This window comes from Perca flavescens, chromosome 3 (assembly GCF_004354835.1).
Source record: "Perca flavescens isolate YP-PL-M2 chromosome 3, PFLA_1.0, whole genome shotgun sequence".
Taxonomy (NCBI): domain Eukaryota; kingdom Metazoa; phylum Chordata; class Actinopteri; order Perciformes; family Percidae; genus Perca; species Perca flavescens.
Genome location: NC_041333.1, coordinates 8,077,289 through 8,097,940, shown reverse-complemented (window position 1 = coordinate 8,097,940; position 20,652 = coordinate 8,077,289). Strand labels below are relative to the sequence as shown.

At 42.7% G+C, this 20,652-nt stretch overlaps 2 protein-coding genes across 2 annotated transcripts; both read right to left on the bottom strand.

Moving 5' to 3' along the window:
- Positions 1-4,398: 4,398 nt before the first annotated feature.
- Positions 4,399-5,418, bottom strand: LOC114552222 (trace amine-associated receptor 13c-like). The gene has a single exon (XM_028572868.1). The coding sequence runs from the start codon at positions 5,416-5,418 to the stop codon at positions 4,399-4,401; it is 1,020 nt and encodes a 339-aa protein (XP_028428669.1).
- Positions 5,419-17,129: 11,711 nt separating this feature from the next.
- LOC114552221 (trace amine-associated receptor 13c-like) lies at positions 17,130-18,149 on the bottom strand. Its single transcript, XM_028572867.1, has one exon. It carries the CDS (start codon positions 18,147-18,149, stop codon positions 17,130-17,132), a length of 1,020 nt encoding a protein of 339 aa, XP_028428668.1.
- Positions 18,150-20,652: the final 2,503 nt, after the last annotated feature.

The following is a 20,652-nucleotide window of genomic DNA, read 5'->3' as shown; positions in this document are numbered from 1 at the left end:
GCCCAGGGTGTGAGGCGCCGGGCGGGTGTGGGGATACTCACAAGTCCCCGGCTGAGCGCTGTGTTGGAGTTTACCCCAGTGGACGAGAGGGTCGCCTCCCTACGCCTGCGGGTTGTGGGGGGGGAAAACTCTGACTGTTGTTTGTGCATATGCACCAAACAGGAGTTCGGAGTATTCGGCCTTCTTGAGACCTTGACTGGAGTCCTGCATGGGGCTCCAGTGGGGGACTCCATTGTTCTGCTGGGGGACTTCAACGCACACGTGGGCAATGATGGAGACACCTGGAGGCGTGATTGGGAGGAACGGCCTCCCTGATCTAAACCAGAGTGGTTGTTTGTTGTTGGACTTCTGTGCTAGTCATGGATTGTCTATAACGAACACCATGTTCGAACATAGGGATGCTCATAAGTGTACCTGGTACCAGAGCACCCTAGGCCGAAGGTCAATGATCGATTTCATAATCGTTTCATCTGATCTGAGGCCGTATGTTTTGGACACTTTCGGGTGAAGAGAGGGGCAGAGCTGTCAACCGATCACCATCTGGTGGTGAGTTGGGTCAGAGGGTGGGGGAAGACTCTGGACAGACCTGGTAAGCCCAAACGTGTAGTGCGGGTAAATTGGGAACGTCTGGAGGAGGCCCCTGTCCAACAGACTTTCAACTCACACCTCCGGGCGGAGCTTTTCGTGCATCCCTGTGGAGGCTGGGGGCATTGAACCCGAGTGGACAATGTTCAAAGTTTCCATTGCTGAAGCTGCAGCGAGGAGCTGTGGTCTTAGGGTCTTAGGTGCCTCAAGGGGCGGTAACCCACGAACACCGTGGTGGACAACGGTGGTCAGGGAAGCCGTCCGACTGAAGAAGGAGTCTTTCCGGGATATGTTATCCCGGAGGACTCCGGAGGCAGTTGCAGGGTACCGAAGGGCCCGAAGGGCTGCAGCCTCTGCCGTGAAAGAGGCAAAGCAGCGGGTGTGGGAGAAGTTTGGAGAAGACATGGAGAAGGACTTTCGGTCGGCACCAAAGTGCTTCTGGAAAACTGTTCGCCACCTCAGGAGGGGAAGCGGGGAACCATCCAAGCTGTGTACAGTAAGGATGGGACACTGTTGACCTCAACTGAGGAGGTAATAGGGCGGTGGAAGGAGCACTTTGCAGAACTCCTGAATCCGACTAATACGCCCTCTATGTTAGAGGCAGAGCTGGAGGATAATGGGGATTGTCGTCGATTTCCCAGGCGGAAGTCACTGATGTAGTCAAACAACTACACAGTGGCAAAGCCCCGGGATTGATGAGATCCGTCCAGAAATGCTCAAGGCTCTGGGTGTGGAGGGCTGTCCTGGTTGACACGCCTTTTCAACATTGCGTGGAAGTCTGGGACGGTGCCAAAGGAGTGGCAGACTGGGGTGGTGGTTCCCCTTTTTAAAAGGGGACCAGAGGGTGTGTGCCAATTATAGGGGTATCACACTTCTCAGCCTCCCTGGTAAAGTCTACTCCAAGGTGCTGGAAAGGAGGGTTCGCCAATAGTCGAACCTCGGGTTGAGGAGGAACAATGCGGATTCCGTCCTGGTCGTGGAACAACGGACCAGCTCTTCACTCGCAAGGATCCTGGAGGGAGCCTGGGAGTATGCCCAACCGGTCTACATGTGTTTTGTGGATTTGGAGAAGGCGTATGACCGGGTCCCCCGGAGATACTGTGGGAGGTGCTGCGGGAGTATGGGGTGAGGGGTCTCTTCTCAGGGCCATCCAATCTCTGTACAACCAAAGCGAGAGCTGTGTCCGGGTTCTCGGTAGTAAGTCGGACTCTTTTCAGGTGAGGGTTGGCCTCCGCCAGGGCTGCGCTTTGTCACCAATCCTGTTTGTAGTATTTATGGACAGGATATCGAGGCGTAGTCGGGGTGGGGAGGGGTTGCAGTTTGGTGGGCTGGGGATCTCATCGCTGCTCTTTGCAGATGATGTGGTCCTGATGGCATCATCGGCCTGCGACCTTCAGCACTCACTGGATCGGTTCGCAACCGAGTGTGAAGCGGTTGGGATGAGGATCAGCACCTCTAAATCTGAGGCCATGGTTCTCAGCAGGAAACCGATGGAATGCCTTCTCCAGGTAGGGAATGAGTCCTTACCCCAAGTGAAGGAGTTCAAGTATCTTGGGGTTGTGTTCGCGAGTGAGGGGACAATGGAGCGGGAGATTGGTCGGAGAATCGGCGCAGCGGGTGCGGTATTGCATTCAATCTATCGCACCGTTGACGAAAAAGAGAGCTTAGCCAGAAGGCAAAGCTCTCGATCTACCGGTCAGTTTTCGTTCCTACCCTCACCTATGGTCATGAAGGCTGGGTCATGACCGAAAGAACGAGATCCAGGGTACAAGCGGCTGAAATGGGTTTCCTCAGGAGGGTGGCTGGCGTCTCCCTTAGAGATAGGGTGAGAAGCTCACTCATCCGTGAGGAGCTCGGAGTAGAGCCGCTGCTCCTTGCGTCGAAAGGAGCCAGTTGAGGTGGTTCGGGCATCTGGTAAGGATGCCCCCTGGGCGCCTCCCTAGGGAGGTGTTCCAGGCACGTCCAGCTGGGAGGAGGCCTCGGGGAAGACCCAGGACTAGGTGGAGGGATTATATCTCCAACCTGGCCTGGGAACGCCTCGGGATCCCCCAGTCGGAGCTGGTTAATGTTGCTCGGGAAAGGGAAGTTTGGGGTCCCCTGCTGGAGCTGCTCCCCCCGCGACCCGACACCGGATAAGCGGACGAAGATGGATGGATGGATGGATGGATGAATTTATACTGAATTTACAAGCTTTTGGTACATCACAACATAAGTGACACGTGTCGTTTTAGTTTTTTTTTTAAGGGCCAAGTAAGCATGTAGCTATATATACATACAAAATACCTGCTTGGAGAACTATATAGGAATGATGATGTTTAATGTTTAATCTTCACGCTACTTTGGTGTCCGTTTTGAAGCAATTGGAGCGAAGTGCAATCTCCTGGAATGTCAACATCAAGTCTGTTTAATTTCTGTAAAAAACTAAAACTGAAATGAGGGTGAATTTGCAGAAAGTTTCAACATGCTCTTGGTAAAACACATCTGAGCTAGTTAAAATGAATTACTTTTTGTTTATTGTGAACGGGTGCATTTTAAGGGTTGCTTCAAAAATATATATGTGAAAGCAATACAGGATGTCTAAGAGCCTCTCTGCATTACATTCAATTTTATTTTGAATTGTCACCTGGCGCCTGAATTTTTCTTTACATAAATAAAGGCATTTCCACCATAAATTTCACCAGAACCCTAACCCCCCCTATTTATTTTACTACATTTATTTAATACCTTCAGTTAGTACTGTAGTTACTCTGCAGATTCAGATTCATAATACAACATATAATCAACACTTCATATATGATGTAATAATATGGATAAAGATAAGTATTGCACCATTAAACTCTGAAATGGGCCATTCTGCATGACTCATTTAACTTTTTTGTACTTTAAGTATATTTTGATGCTTGATGTTGCTCTTCAGAACTCATAAAAAATCTTGTTTTCATTGCCCAGCTAATATAAATAATTGATGTAGATCAACTAATTATCATACATTTCCAAAGTACTTTTTCTTTGGTGGAAAGTGTTTTTCTCTGCCTCTGTGTATGTGTCACAGCAGGAAACCTCTGGAACAATTTGGGAGTTTGAACCAATTTTTACACTTAGGAAACATTTATGCACAGCCCTTACTCTAAATTGTAAGAGCAAAATTAGAATTCTGCTGCGTTAGGACCCACATTTTTTTTCTAAGCAGTTTAAGCTTAAGTTATCCAAAGAGTGTCTTGCATCGGACCTGCACCGTGGAGTCTATTCCGGTGCAGGCTCCACTGTCAGGACAGGAAATGTATTTCCCGCTTGACAGTGCCTGACAGAGCCTGCACCGTAAATGACTCCACAGTCTGCAGCTAGACCCCCTTTCAAGTTATCAGGCTCAGAGAAGAAGTGTCTAATCTAAAATGTAACTATAATGACAATTTGGAAGTACATTCATTTAAATATCAGTAAGCCATAAAGAAACAATACTTGTACTTGAGTACTGAGACACAGTTGCATCCACTTCATATGTATTTCTTATTTTTTTAAACAAACTATTTACCATGTTTACAACCTTTTTTGATCACATTTGTTAAATATAAATAAGAAATTAACCCACATGAAATATAATATGGTGAAATCACAAACCCCATTTTGAGGATTGGTTATGCCAGATTTCAATGTATTTGCATTTCATGCACAGACATCTCCAAATTATGAAAAACGTGACATGTAATTGTCAATAACAGCAATAAACAGCAAAACAAAAATCCTTCTATTGCATATGCATGCTCAATAACTGTTTTCAAACATGAAAATAGTAATTTTTTTGAGTGTGGTTTGTCATTTAACAGACATAGTCATGGTTGAGGAATTTGAGGCAAATATTTTTAGAGTGACAATACAATAAAAACATTTTTTGAAGCAGGGATAAAAGAAGGCATAAATAATTGGGTTTAACGTTGAATTAAAGTAACCCAACCAAACAAATGCTTCAAAGATGGCAACAGGTGTACTGAAACCAATGTAGACATCAATTATAGAATTTATAAAAAACGGCATCCAACAAAAGATGAATACACCAAGCACAATGCCCAGAGTCTTTGCAGCCTTATGCTCAGACTGTTTAATCAACCCACCTCTTACACTGTTATTAGAATAATTGCTCATATCTCCAATCTTTCTCACATGCTCTCTAGCCACAAAAAATATTTTAGTGTACATGCAAACCATGACAGTGCAGGGAAAGAAAAAGCAGATAACACTGTCCAGGACTCCCCAAAGAGGGTTAAAGAGAAGGTTACAACTGCCAAGGCAATTTATTGATGCCAAATAATCCTCTAACCCTGCTATGTTGGCCTTTGAGTAAAGTAGTCCATAAGAGTAGACAGCAGCCAGTGCCCAGCTGGCACATGCCATAATCCAGGCCACTGACATTGTGATATTCCTAGAATAATGCATAGGATTGCATATTGCTTGTTGTCTGTCTACAGCAATGCAAATAAGGTGGAAGATAGACAGAGTGGTGAGAAACATATCAAAACTGGAGTGCAGCAGACAAAAGTCATCACCATAAAACCAGCAGCCATGAATGGTCCGGATGGCGCTGAAGGGCATCACAGTAACACCCACAAGAAGGTCCACAAGAGCAAGAGATAAAACAAGCACATTGGTAGGATTATGCAACTGCTTGAAATGACCTATGGACACAATGACAACAGAGTTTCCTAAAATGGTAACCAGCATGCCTAAAGCAAACAAGAAGTAGAGGGCAACTTTGGACCCCACACTGAACTGTGCACTAACACACGAGGCATTAGAGCCTGGAAAACAGTACTCCTCTTGAGAAAGGCCAAACGTCATCATAAACCCAAATATGTACGACAAAACTTCATCGATAACCGAACCTAAACACAGAGGTCCCTGGGAGAAACATACTGAAATCTCTGTCTTGTACTCATAGACACAGTATAGAGACCACCTACAAATCAGCTGATACAACGTGCCATCCAATCAAAAGCCTGTGAATATAAAATAGTCCAAGAGACATTATTATGTTATATTATTTGCAATATGCACAAAAATGGCCCAAATAACTATAAATAGTTTTCAGGAGTAAGATTTGACTTGATTTTGGGTAACAAAGAAGTCTATTAGAGTAAAAGATTACAAATGTCAAGTGCTGGATAGTTGAAGCACACTGCATACTAAATGAAAAGACAAATAGAAAAAGAAATATATCTTATTAGATAGAATGAATGGATGGTTATATCAAACACAAATACAAAAGGAAATAGAGAACTAGAACCTTAACCAGAAACTGAACTCAAGGGGCATACTACATTTATATAGAAAGCAAAGTCTGTCCTTTAGAATAGACTCTCTATGAGTTCAAATCAACTCAATTTGAGTGTACATCTGTGACTATTGAATAGACTCTTGGGCACGGTTTTAAGAGTTAGAACTAGATTGTTTGTGTGAGTTAACACAAATCATGGGTTACATGACGTAATGCCAAGAAGCACTGCTACATTTATCCTTTTAAAGATACGTAACCAGGGACATTTATGTTCAGCTTGGAGAAGAAACATCACCGAATCCAAGAATGTTGAAAGGAAAATACATCTGAGCTAATGCGCACCTCAAGCCATGCAAGACCAAGAAGGCGGAGCTGTGCTTGGATCAACAACAAGCAGCAGTCTAATAACATAACGTTAGACATCAGTAACATTTTTGCAGCACAGCCAAGATTTCAGGTACAAACATGGGAGAAATTCGCTGCTCTTCCACTTTGGTGGAGACAAAACTTTCCACCTTAAAGTGATGGTTCGGAGTAATTTCAACCTAGAGTCCTTTGCACCACGACCTCGAGCTAAACAACTCTCCAGAAGCGTTTTTCAGAACTTAAGAACTTTTCTGATGACGTGTGATAATGTGAGGATGTGGGATAATGTGATGATGTGTGATTCTACTGCAAACAAAATCTACCTCCGGGTATAAATAAAGTAACTTGAACTTGAATGGATCCAACTGTGTATCTCGTAAATGATCCCACTAATAATGCCCGAAATTATACTTCTACAGTAGTACAAATAGGTTATGCACTCATAAAATGATGGATTGGAAAGTTTGTAAGTACACCAGGAGTTTATTTAAATAACACTTGCTTGTTGGCTTCTGCTCTCTGCTGCTACTGCTACCGGCAGTAAGACAAGTGCTTATAGGGACGTCTACAAATTACAACACCGAAAAGAGATACAACACAAATATTTATTAATTTAATGATTAAATAAGGTAGTATCTCCAAACTTCCCTCAATTATAACTTGTCTCCTGCTATTTGTACTACAGCACTTACTTTTAACAAATAAGTTAAATTAGCAACTGTCTCAACTGTCAGCGGCATCAACTTGAAGTGAACGCCTGCCCCTCCTGCAGGGGAGTGCGAGCGATGGGGGAAATTTACTGGGACCATCAGTCCCCCCTCGTTAGCCCAGTGCCAGCGAGGGAGAGGATGCAGATCCTTCTGCCCCCCAACCTCCGTCCAAGGATCCTATGAAGACTTCAGGCCTCAGAGGGTTTTTCTTCCACCACAACACATTCAGATTGATGTTAGCACTGTTAGCCATGTTGTGTCAGCTAATGTTACTAGCAATATGAGGCACTCCACTCGGGTACGAGGGGAACTTCCCCTTTCCTCCCAGGGTGAAGCGAATAAGGGGAAGACGGTGCGCGCTGCCCGCTCTTCCTCGGCCTCTTCTTCATCAGCTAGGATTGTTTCACATTCAGTCTCAGTGGCTAGTAAGGTGTGTTACATTGTTTAGCTGCCTAGCTGCAGCCAAGCCAAGACTGAAACTTTATGTACCTGCACTGGCGCAGTGGGACGTGATGTTCTGGGACTCTCCCAGCTGCCTCCACGTGGGTGTGCAACTGGGGTGCGTTCCACATTATGTCCAGGTCTTCACACACACCTCCGTGACTGGGCGGTGCGGGGCCTACGAATAGGCCAGCGTGGGAGGCATGTGGCAGAGCCTCCCACATCACATCAACCTACTGGAGCTAAAAGCAGTGCAGATGGTGCTGCACCACGTTGCCCCGCTGTTGGTCGGGAAATGTCATGGTGAGGTTAGTGATGGGCAAAAGAAGCTACTTGAAGCTTTGTGAAGCATATTATTTATTTTCTGAGGCCACTAGATGGCGCTCTTTTGTTTAAAGAAAGGGTGAGGCTATTTGCACCCCTGGTACAATTAGCAGTGTATGCTATTTGTACCCTGGTACAATTAGAAGTGCTATTCGTACCCTGGTGCAATTAAAAATTAATGCTATTCGTACCCTGGTGCAATTAGAAATTAATGCTATTCGTACCCTGGTGCAATTAGAAATTAATGCTATGTGTACCACGCCGGTGCACACAGCAATGTGTTCTATCAATACCCCGTCTGGTACAAATATCAATGTATGCTATTTGCACCCCTGTGCATTTACAGTACCTTGGCATATATTTACACACAGTTATCCATACTACTCATGTATTACACCTTTTTGGAATATTATTGCTCTGACATTTTTACCCTAACCATAACCAATCCCACTCCTCTTGCCTAAACCTAACCAACCCAACCAGAGCAGGCGTATTCATGAGTCTTCCCCTACCACCCTGCAAAAAAAAAAAATGTCACGTTCGCGGGCCCTGACTTGCGCAATTGCATGCAAATTATCCAATCCAAAATTACAAAATCAAGATTGCCTCACAGGGGAATGGAACTCCCAACTCCCATACCAAAAGGTAAGCACTCTAACCACTCTCCTAGCAGTTCTTACAGGATGTTGAACAACTGTTTACCACCTGCTTTCTTCAAGCCTCGGTTGCTAGGTAACCGTACTGTATACAAAAAATAGATACTAATTAACAAACCAACGGTTGTATGCTTTCACTGAAGACAGAAAGCGCAACTGTAGTATCTATTTTCCGCTAGAATTCAATTGTTATAAATTTTAGAGACAAAACTTTCCTAATATGCCAGTTTCTGCTGTCATGGAAGATGAACGTCCGCCATTATTTCGGTGCACGCAAGCAACGTGTTTTTGTTGTTACGTCAGAGGGTGTGAATAGCTCAGCTGTGTGGCCGAGGCTATTCGTACCGGGGGTGCAAATAGCATAGACAGTATATAATGGACCAATAGACCCCGTTGCTCTGGACGGAGACCAGTGAAGGCTATTAGAAGCACTTTTCCGGTGATGGCCGGCTTTACTGCGCAGCCTCCAACTGAGAGAATGTGACGTGAGCAACGTGTCTGAAAGTTGGAAGTCTTCTGGTAGCTGTGCCAAGAGAAATCTCAATCATTCCCAATCTTACAGATACGGAGACTGTAGGTGTATGTAAGGAGATAACATGGGCACAGGCTAATTATTGCTAACTAACATGCTAGTTAACATTAGTAATTAAACCTAAACAGCTCATTTAAGTCGAAACTGCCTGCGAGCTTCTCCTGTACTATACGGTAATTCCTCTACTATGCGACAGTAAGTCACTTGGTTATGACACAATCGTTAGCTTATATTTACAAAAACGTCTGCTACGGAGCCATAACGTGAGGTACAAGGTAATGAAGCCTTTTATACATTGTCGTGTTTCTTTGGAACTAAACAACGGACAAATAGAGTCTTCAAACATTTCTGATGTAAAGTTATTCGCAGTCAAGTGACGTAAAAAAAAAATGGCGGTCAGCGGAATGCTAACAGGAGGTGATGGCCAGTTAGCAACAAAATGGCGCCATAGATGGCTCGAGTTCTGAAGCGAAGCTTACCCCCTTGGCAAATAGACACTCCGTTAAAGAAATGGCTTAAGGAATGGCAACTCTTTCAACCCTTTGTTGAGCAGAGATCGCCATCTAGTGGGCTTAGAAAATAGAGAAAATGGTTCACAAACCTTAATTTGGCCATCACTAGGTGAGGTCAGACAACACCACAGTAGTGGCATATCTCAACATAAAGGGGATGTCAGATCCCCAGCCCTGCACAGGCTGGCGGCATCCATCCAGTACCAGTACGCCTCACTAGGTCAGTCTCACAGGCATTAGCCCTAACCCATTCCTGTTTCCTCATACAAAAACAACTATAGTCAGAAATCCTTTTTTTATTCACCAAAATCTGGAATGACATTCCCCGTCATATAGAACACTACCGTCCATCACATATTTCAAAAAGGCATACAAACTTCTCAACAGTTATACTTGCACACATTGATTGTTCATGTATTGACTAGTGGTGTCAACAATAATCGATTCGGCAATGCATTGCAATGCGGGGCATGCACGATTCAGCATCGATGCGGCAAAGTGCCATAATCGATTATGTCACTGTTTATTTTCTGGCCTTGAGTGGACAATAAAGTTGTGAAGTTTCTGGCCCGCATGGGCCAGTCACTGTGGCTCTGTCTGCTGCATCAGCACTCGTCATACAGAGCGGCACGAAGCGTGTGAATGTTAACATTTCACATTTTCACTTCAGGTAATTTATAACCAATTCATTTGGATACAAGCGTTGCATTTTGGATTCTGAACAGTGATGCTCAGCCCTGCTGAGGTGTGTGCGCGCGTTTCACGCAGCACATGTAGCTAACTGACTGGAAACGTTACTAGGGATTATTTACCGCCGATGGCGCAGATGAACTAACACTCGTGACTCGTTAGCCTACTGTAATTAGCCTACAATAAACCCTCAATGATTACAGAGTCAATACTTATCAATACCCACCTATCTGTTGTACAGGCAGAAAGCGATATTTTAGTCTGCTCTGTCTGGCTGTCCACTCTCGTCCACCACGCTGTGCAAACACAGCTCTACTCTGCAAATAGCGACTTTACAAACAAGCTGAAATGAAAGATGTCAGTTTGTAGTCTAAGTGTTTATCTTAATTCGCAACCAATCTTGAACTTTGGACAAACTCTTGTAAACGTAGCTGCCGTCTAAAGGAACCATCCTCTCCGCTGGAGCGGTAAACCTATGGAGGTATTTTAAGACCAAAACAAATACATGTGGCTACTTAATATGCACGTGAATGACTCGGGTTCTTCATTCTTGATGATTTTGTGGTTGTATTATTTAGCAACAACATTGTCTTATTTCAAATGAGGCATACAAGACGAATGCTAGCCTGCTTATCAGTCCATTCATCATTACAGCTGCTGTTTTCCACAACTTTTCACTTCAGGCTCTTGACAGTGAGATGTTTACCTGACAACTGGCCTTTCTTTCTGTAAACATTCTCCACCAATCAGGACACGGATTACGTTTCAGTAATCAAGTCTTTAACCATCACTCCTCAGTGAACTGCCCCCTAATCTGAGATCATTTTCTAGTTAAGTAGCCTATCTAGTTATCATTATGGATTTTCCATGTTTTTAGGGGTTTGCTTACACTAATACATGTAAAAAATATAGCATTAATTTAGTAAGAAAGTGAAAATATCAAACAAGAAGATACGTATTAGATATCATTTGTTGAATGTTGATGCATTGCAATGCATCGCAATGCATCGTAGAATCAAATTGAATCGTTACCTTGTGAATCGTAATTGAATCGAATTGAATTGTGAGGGCAGTGCCAATGCACAACCCTAGTATTGACCAAGGGTTTTCTCACCCCCCCTCCCTCACGTGGACAGGGGCGTCTTCATACTTCATGTCCTGTGCGCACGCTGTGCGGTTATGTTGAGTGCACAGCAGCTTTCAAGGAAGTTCGACCAATTGTTAGTCTGCCATGGCGGCCCTACTCAGGGAGCTCCTTTGTCTGTGCAAGGTCTCGCTTATTGGATCTGTGACGCAATCCGAAGGAGCTATGAGGCAATGAATCGTGCTCCGCTAGCAGGCTTGAGGGCGCATTCTATGAGAGGTGGGTGGTGCTCGCAGGCTGGATTGTTTGTTGATAATTTTTGCAGAGTGTCTATTTGCACCCCCGGTACGAATAGCCTCGGCCACACAGCTGAGCTATTCACACCCTGTGACGTAACAACAAAAACACGTTGCTCGCGTGCACCGAAATCATGGCGGACGTTCATCTTCCATGACAGCAGAAACTGGCATATTAGGAAAGTTTTGTCTCTGAAGTTTATAACAATTGAATTTCTAGCGGAAAATGGATACTACAGTTGCGCTTTCTGTCTTCAGTGAAAGCATACAACCGTTGGTTTGTTAGTTAGTATCTATTTTTTGTATACAGTACGGTTAGCTAGCAACCGAGGCTTGAAGAAAGCAAGTGGTAAACAGTTGTTCAACATCCTGTAAGAAGGATATCTTGTGATGCAAGTCAGGGCCCGCGAACGAAACATTTTTTTTTTTTGCAGGGTGGTAGGGGAAGACTCATGAATACGCCTGCTCTGGTTGGGTTGGTTAGGTTTAGGCAAGAGGAGTGGGATTGGTTATGGTTAGGGTAAGAATGGCAGAGCGATAATATTCCAAAAAGGTGTAACACATGAGTAGTATGGATAACTGTGTGTAAATATATGCCAAGGTACTGTAAATGCACAGGGGTACAAATAGCATACATTGATATTTGTACCAGAGGGGTATTAATAGAACACATTGCTGTGTGCACCGGCGGGGTACAAATAGCATTCATTTCTAATTGCACCAGGGTACGAATAGCATTCATTTCTAATTTCACCAGGGTACGAATAGCACTTCTAATTGCACCAGGGTACAAATAGCATACACTGCTAATTGTACCAGGGGTGCAAATAGCCTCACCCTAATTTTTTTAGTTGGGTTCGAACTACTGTCGGTTCAGGCCCAGCTGGGAGTACATCACTTCTCTACAGCCTTTGCCTTAAGGTTTTTAACCAATAGCGAAGCCCGTTAGAGGGAGGAGCACATACGAACTAGAAATAGTAGTAACCTGGATGTAACTCCAGTTCTATGAGTATATGCAAAGCCCTCTAAGTACAAGCCCAGCTGGTCCTTACTGTTGCTGAGTTTCATAGGGAGACGAGCAATGCATGTACTGGGGCTTTATAGGGGGTGGGTAATTTATAGAGTGTGGTCTAGACCTACTCTATCTGTAAAGTGTCTCGAGATAACTTTTGTTATGAATTGATACTATAAATAAAATTGAATTGAAATTGAATTGAATTGAATTTGGTGCCTTAGGGTGCTACCCCCTGATTGGGCACTGATTGGGACTGCTGAGGCGTGTCTTGAGGGGTAAACCAATAGCGAAGCCCATTAGATTTGCAATAGGAAATGTCATAATCATGAATGTGTGTGCCTAGGAGCAGAATTCTTTTGGTAACTTTTGGTCAGGTCCATCTGGAGATGCTATGTGGCAAGATTTGTGCAGACCGGACGCACAGCCTAGGAGGAGTTAGAAAAAGTAAGTAAGTAAGTCTTGCACATTTCGCGAATGTGCGAAAAACATTCTTCATGTAAATAATTAATAATCTAAATAAAAAATGAGATGAAAATAGTTGTTTCACCTGATGGCTCAGTAAATTACCTTGGTATATTTAATGTCATCAAACTTTAGAAAATGTATGACATCTTAATCAACCGAAATAGTTCTACTTTACTTGAGGTCAAGGGAATTATTGATGGCACCATTGAAAAAGCATTAGACAGTTAATTTCAAGTTGTCATAACAGACATTGTTGTCTTGGTAAATGTCAAGTTGTCATAGCAAAACATCTCAAACAATGCCAAATTTGTAGTCATAAACACTCATAAAGACTCCCTTGTTAAGGTTAGCTGACTTGGACTCAAATGCAGATTTTCAGAGACAGAGACCGGAAAGTGAACAAAATGTATTAAACTGAATACTCAATGTGCTAGGGGCAGAGTTCAAGGAGGGATCCAGGTCCAAGGGAACAGGCACAGGGGTCTTGGGAAATTCAGCAGATTCTGAGATTCTAGGGGAAAGGTATCCAACAGGATCCAGGGTTTCCAGAGATGGAGTTTCAGAAATCCAGAGCCTTGAGGGGTCTCATTTATAAAACTGTGCGTAGGATCCTTACTAAAAGTGTACGCACGCCCGAAAGCCAAAAATTCATAAAACCGTGTGTACGCACATCTGTAAGCAATGTTCCCTTTATTAATCACAGATCACCCACAAGTGTGCGTATGTAAAACCTCTTATCCCACCCTGTACACGCCCATTTTTTTTACCATAAATATCCAATGCAAAGCACCTCATTAATGCCGATCAGACGCTTGGGAATTGCTGCAAATTGAATTATAATTTTGGCCTGTTCTCGCAGTGTAGGGAAATCTGATCTATATACTACCTATATTAATAATACCGTCCAACACGGCAGGCATTACGGAACTCGGGGACAGCTTCAATATACCATACCCATATGATAAGATTTAACAGAACTATATACTGTATTATACCAAACAAGCTTTAGTGATAAAGGTGAAGATTATATATGACATTTATAAAAAAAAAAGCTGTCTGCCATTTCGGTTGCCCCCAGAGTGGAGAGGACCTGTATTTGGACCGGGGTGGACCAGGATGGCACGGTTCCGGCACGTTGTCCTCTCTAGTGGACCCAACTCAGTACATAGATCCAAAAGCACAGCTTTAGGGAATTTAAATCGGCATGTTAGCCAGTCATCGTCATGGTCCATGAAGTCTCTTTCTCTCCTGATTCTTCCATTGGCATAGTCCTCCTGCAGGGCCAGCAGTGCCATCATGCAGCATTACGCACGGTGGTCTCAGCAGTATTTATGTTTACAACAATTTGTGATTGTTAACACCTTGCCAAAATCACAGCATCAACTAGTGGTATCCCCCACCCCGAGATACAATTTGAAGACGAAAGTCTAATAAGCAAACACTTTTCTTCATGCAGGTTTTGTAACGAATAATATTAAAGTTCGGACTGATATCGAGAACATTAAGTGTAACGATTGTGAGAGCTTAACGGCTGTATTTCCAGACTTTGACATTTGATGATATATGCACTGTATTAAAAGACAGATATTTAGTTATTTACAATGCGTTCTGCCGTTATCTTATGCTAGGGTATTTGATGCTATGCTGTATTCCATGTAGTCGGGCCATCTTCTCCTCCTGTGCTCCGTAGCAAACAATGTTACGGTGAGACAGCACCGATTAAATATTAAGAACAAATTTTTATTTAAAGGTCCCATGGCATGAAAATTTCACTTTATGAGGTTTTTTAACATTAATATGCGTTCCCCCAGCCTGCCTATGGTCCCCCAGTGGCTAGAAATGGCGATAGGTGTAAACTGAGCCCTGGGTATCCTGCTCTGCCTTTGAGAAAATGAAAGCTCAGATGGGCCGTTCTGGAATCTTGCTCCTTATGAGGTCATAAGGAGCAAGGTTACCTCCCCTTTCTCTGCTTTGCCCACCCAGAGAATTTGGCCCACCCATGAGAGAGAGCGGCATCATGGCTTTCAAACGAACAAAGTGGCAGTTGGTCAAGGCCACACCACCACCCTCCACCTTGCCCCCCCCCTCTCTCCTCCTCAATAGCTACTGACACAGAAATGGCACATCCTAAGGGAAGCTCATTGTGGGACTGGCTCTAGCGGCTGTAATTCTGCACCAAAACTGAATTTCAGGAAAGAGACTGCAGATACAGTATTAGGGGACCACTAAGGTCTATGTAAAAGCATCCAAAGAGGACCATGCCATGGGACCTTTAAGATTTTAGTTGGATTTTACAAGGTGTTTATGGAACAATTATCACTCATTACAAGCACAAATAACATTGCTGGATTTAATCTTCATGATAACGTGGATGGTATGGAGTGAAAAAATGTGCATGAGGCATATTACGAGTATTTCTGCAGTCTGACTTCAGTTCACCACCTCACCATCTGCGTCGCCAATTCCCATTGTCTCCAAAATGTGCGCACGCATGGGTCAGAGTTTGCGTGGAGGACCGCACATTCTCCCGTCAAGTTTGTTTTTTTATAAAACACAACCTTTGCGTGGGAAGTGGCGTATGCACATTTCTGGCCAGGTTTATAAATGAGACCCCAGGTATTTACATTTTCAAAGGCTGGAAGCTTAACTGACTGGATAGAGTAGTTTACAATCTGGCAGGTAGGAGTGTAGGAATGAACCAAGTATATCACGCAGAGCAGGATGAGGCTGATTAGTAGCAGCTGGCCCTGTGACTCCTGCGCACCTGACTCCACTCCTGTAATCAAACCGAGCCAGGGGGAGGGGAGAGAGAGACAAGGCAGCACACTACATTACAGCCTAACATCCATAATGTTCATGACAGGTGTCATGGTTGTGATGGAGTCAGTCAGCACACCCCTTCAAATAAAGTGTTTGAGTTTCTTCCCACAGGCTATTAGAGTCTTTAACAATGAAAAATAAATTCCTAAAGGACAAATAAACCAAACTGCACTACTACCATTTATCAACTTTACCACTTTATTTGCACTGTTCACAAACAGATCAGCCACGCGATTGTCCGAGCTGGTGCCAGATCTGAGTGACCACATTAAAGTGTGAAGCACCCCAGCTGCAATCCCTCGCAGAAGAGAGGGCTGCGAGAATCCCAGAACGCTACACACCAGAGTAGTGCAAACTAGAACTATCAATCGATTAAGATATTAAATCATGATGAATCTCATGATTGTCATAGTTAACTTGCGTTACCAAAATATTTAAGTAAAAGGAAATTCTTTGGATTTAGGATTTTTTTTTAATTAAAAAAAGTACAATTACAAATGCTGCTGCTTATGTCCTAACAGATTACAAAACAATTGATCATATCATTAGTAAGTTCTCAATTCTCTGCACTAGCTTTTAGTCTACCAAAGAATTTAAAAGAACAGTTACTCATTTATAAATCACTAAAAGGGTTTAGGATCAAAATACATCTCTGATCTTGTGTTAATAAGTCAACTCTACATATGTTGGTTAGCAATGGCTTGCTGTTTTATCAAACATAATATGTATACAAACATGGAAACAAGGTGCAGATAATCAGTATCAGATAGGGAACTAAGACAATATATGGGAAATTCTAAACGAATCAATCATTATCTAATGCTTTTTTGAGAGTTGCAAATTTAAACCACTTTTTATACCCTTTTCCATTTTTAATTCCATTAATGTGTCATTGTGAAACTTATCTTTGAAACTGTTTGTTATTAGCCTATCAACATCCATAACAATTTAATGCAGTTATTCATATTAAATCCATTACTAAGTACATTTGCCAAAAAACAATGAAATTCATGATGTAATAAGGGCACCCATGGTATGCAGCATAAACCACAATAATAGAAATGTCTTTATTATATGGTGGTCAAAGTCAATAACTTGCCTAAATTGTAATGATGTTAATTTTAAAATGTTAACATGTTTAATCTTTTGATTGTTTAATTACATTTAAAATCAACAATCGGTCAAAAAACCTGCCACAGACAAATACGTCTCAGATTCATTGGCTATGCTACTGCTATAAAGATCAGTGGCAGTAAAACATCCGTGCAAACATCATCTTCCAGGTTTCTAGTTTATTTTTAAAAGAACAAAAGCAATTAAACAATCTCTGTATGCAAACTCCATACAAATACTCAACACTACTGTCATAAATGTATCACCTTTATGGTTGAAGAATGGGAGTCAAATATTTTCAGATTGACAATGAGATAAAAACATTTCTTAAACCAAGGATAAAAGAAGGCATAAATAATTGGGTTTAATGTTGAATTGAAGTAACCCATCCATACACATGCTTCAAAGATGGCAGCAGGTGTACTAAAGCCATTGTAGGCATCAATTATAGAACTGATAAAAAACGGCATCCAACAAAAGATGAATGCACCAAGGACAATGCCCAGAGTCTTTGCAGCCTTATGCTCAGACTGTTTAATCAACCCACCTTTTACACTGTTATTTGAATAATTGCTCATATCTCCAATCTTTCTCACATGCTCTCTAGCCACAAAAAATATTTTAGTGTAAAGGCAAACCATGACAGTGCAGGGAAAGAAAAAAGCGGCAACACTGTCCAGGACTCCCCAAAGAGGGTTAAAGAGAAGGTTACAACTGCCAAGGCAATTTATTAATGCCAAATAATCTTCTAACCCTGCTATGTTGGCCTTTGAGTAAAGTAGTCCATAAGAGTAGACAGCAGCCAGTGCCCAGCTGGCACATGCCATAATCCAGGCCACTGACATTGGGATATTCCTAGAATACTGCATAGGATTGCATATTGCTTGTTGTCTGTCTACAGCAATGCAAATAAGGTGGAATATAGAGACAGAGGTAAGAAACATATCAAAACTGGAGTGCAGCAGACAAAAGTCATCACCATAAAACCAGCAGCCATGAATGGTCCGGATGGCGCTGAAGGGCATCACAGTAACACCCACAAGAAGGTCCGCAAGAGCAAGAGACAAAACAAGCACATTGGTAGGATTATGCAACTGCTTGAAATGACCTATGGACACAATGACAACAGAGTTTCCTAAAATGGTAACCAGCATGCCTAAAGCAAACAAGAAGTAGAGGGCAACTTTGGACCCCACACTGAACTGTGCACTAACACACGAGGCATTAGAGCCTGGAAAACAGTACTCCTCTTGAGAAAGGCCAAACGTCATCATAAACCCAAATATGTAGGCCAAAACCTAAACAGAGATACACTAGGGGAGGGCAATGGTGATCTCTGTCTTTGTAACAAAAGAGTGTTAATACCGCCTACAAATATGACATACTGGGCCATCCAATCAGAGGGTCCCTTATTAATGAATGCAAAACAGCCTAACACAAAATATTCTTTGTCTTGGCAAAAAATTATTCTCTGGTCCTAAACAGTCCTAAACAGGTGTAATATGGCACTATTGCAGTAACAGAAAATTAAGTATAAAAATAAATGATAACGATGAATGAATGTTATATCCGTGCCACGCCAATTGAAAGTGTAGACAAAACAAATACCTTGTAGCACAAGAGCAATATCCTATAAGCACTCATAAATTGTATGTGTAAGACGTTAATAGACCATTTTTCAGTAAATTTGTTGAATCACCATTGTCACTGACATGTGATAATAACTCTTGTCAGGTCTTGTTTAGTTTCATGCTGAACTTAACATAACAGCTTGGACTAGCAACAAGTAGCAACGTACTAGGTGCAGGTCGAGACAAAAGTATCAGGGGGACCTCTTTTTTCAAACCATTATCTGGGCGAATACTCGATTCTGATTGGCTGCAGGGTGTCCATTAAAACGTGTAGTACCAGAGCACAGAGAATACTTTACAATGCCACCTCCTGTTGAGGGGCAGGAGAAGCCGTATAAAGCATTGATATTTTCCAAGGGGCAACCTCCTGTGCTGAGCAATAAAACACATGCAGAAGTACCAAAAATAGTAGTTCGTTGAGTGGCCGCTTTGATGCTGGGTCCAGAAGTGAGTCAATTTCCATAGACTCCCATGTTCAAATTAAACATGTTCACACCCTGGTACCAAAACTGTTTTTGGTCTCTAAAGCTAAGTGTACACTTCATGACAACACTGGGGGGATTTTTTTTATAACTCTACAGATTAAGTTATATTCAGGCTTAAAGTTCTGCATAAATTAGGGCATGGTCACTTTGATTAACAGGTGCCTGTAGTGAGTGAGACGAGGCTAACCCTTGTCTTGTCTACTATACACTTGTCAACAAAGATCACCACTGTTTCCATGCAATGGTGTGAGAACCGACTACAACAAAAATTTGTCTGGACTTCTATACCCTTGCCAACAAATATCCCCACTGTTTGCATACAATGGTGTGGGAACCGAGCTGTTCCCAATGCTCTCTGAACGTAGGGCTAGTAGCGTACGGCTAGCTGTGTGTCGAGCAACGGCCAGCAAATGACAGCTTGAATAACTCCCTAGAAATGGCCAATAAGGGGACTCGTTGCCACCAGAAAACAGCCACGAGCAGCCAATGACAGCTTGAGTGTCTCTCTAGAAAAGGAGCCAATTAGGCACGTGTCCGTCTTGGAAAGTCTTCGGCAAGTTTTGTTTCTGCGGAGGAAGATTTTGACTTTGTTGGTAAGTATGTTTACTTTTTTTTTTTTTACTGTATTGTAAGAGTCATGTTAGCTTAGTGCATTAAAAAACAAAACAAAAGACAAAAGACATAAATAGACACTCTTTATAACCTGTTTAGTCCCCTGCCACAGGTCCGTCTGCTGTAGCTCCTGATCCTGTGTCTTCATCTGTGTCTTTAACTTTTTTTGCAATTGATTTTAAAGAATCAATCCTAACATATTGTGCTTTGCTACAAGTCTGTCACTATCTTAAATTTTCATTATTCATCTAGAGCTTTGTTTATTTGTTTATATTGTTTACAATCCATGTGACCATAGCTATAATTACCATGTTTTTCACTGCCTTAATTGTCCAGGTGTTTTGTTGGGTCACACGGTACGGCCCAGTGGCCAGACTGCAACCGGCTGGTGGAGGCCATCTTCATCCAGCTCTGCATGGCCATCACTGGCCAAAAGAAGAGCCCCGAGGCCCACGTCATCCACACGTACAACAACTTACGCATGTGTGATGGCCGACACCACCATCCAGCAAGGTGAACACGGCAACGCTGGCACAATGGTATTGGTGAGTAAATCAATAAATATCTATACAACCTAGATAGCAACAACAGCTTTATTTGTGGAATGTATCTCTTCTTTAAAACTGCCCTTTTGTTGTTGTTATTTTTATTCAGGTACAACAAGTGTAGCCGGAGTCAGGAGACTGAGGTGCTGCAACAATCCATCCCCTGTCTTGAGGCTCCAATTGCAAGACCTGTGCAGCAGCAGCAGTCCCCAGGAAGAGGCTCTGTCCGTCGTGGTTGTGGTGGACAACCCACGTCTTTTCCCTGCCAACCAATACAGACCAACCTAAAGCTGCTTTTCGGTTGTTCCTTTGAATTAATACGTTGTCTGCTATATTTTACACTGATAGAAACTGGACAGCTTCTATCAATGAAGCTACTTTTCTGTTGTTCCTTTGAATTACTACATCTTCTGGCTAACTCGTACTGCTCTTTAGCTATTAAATCACTTGTTCCTCATTTCCAACTTTACTCCTATACAAACTGTCTATCAAAGTAAATGT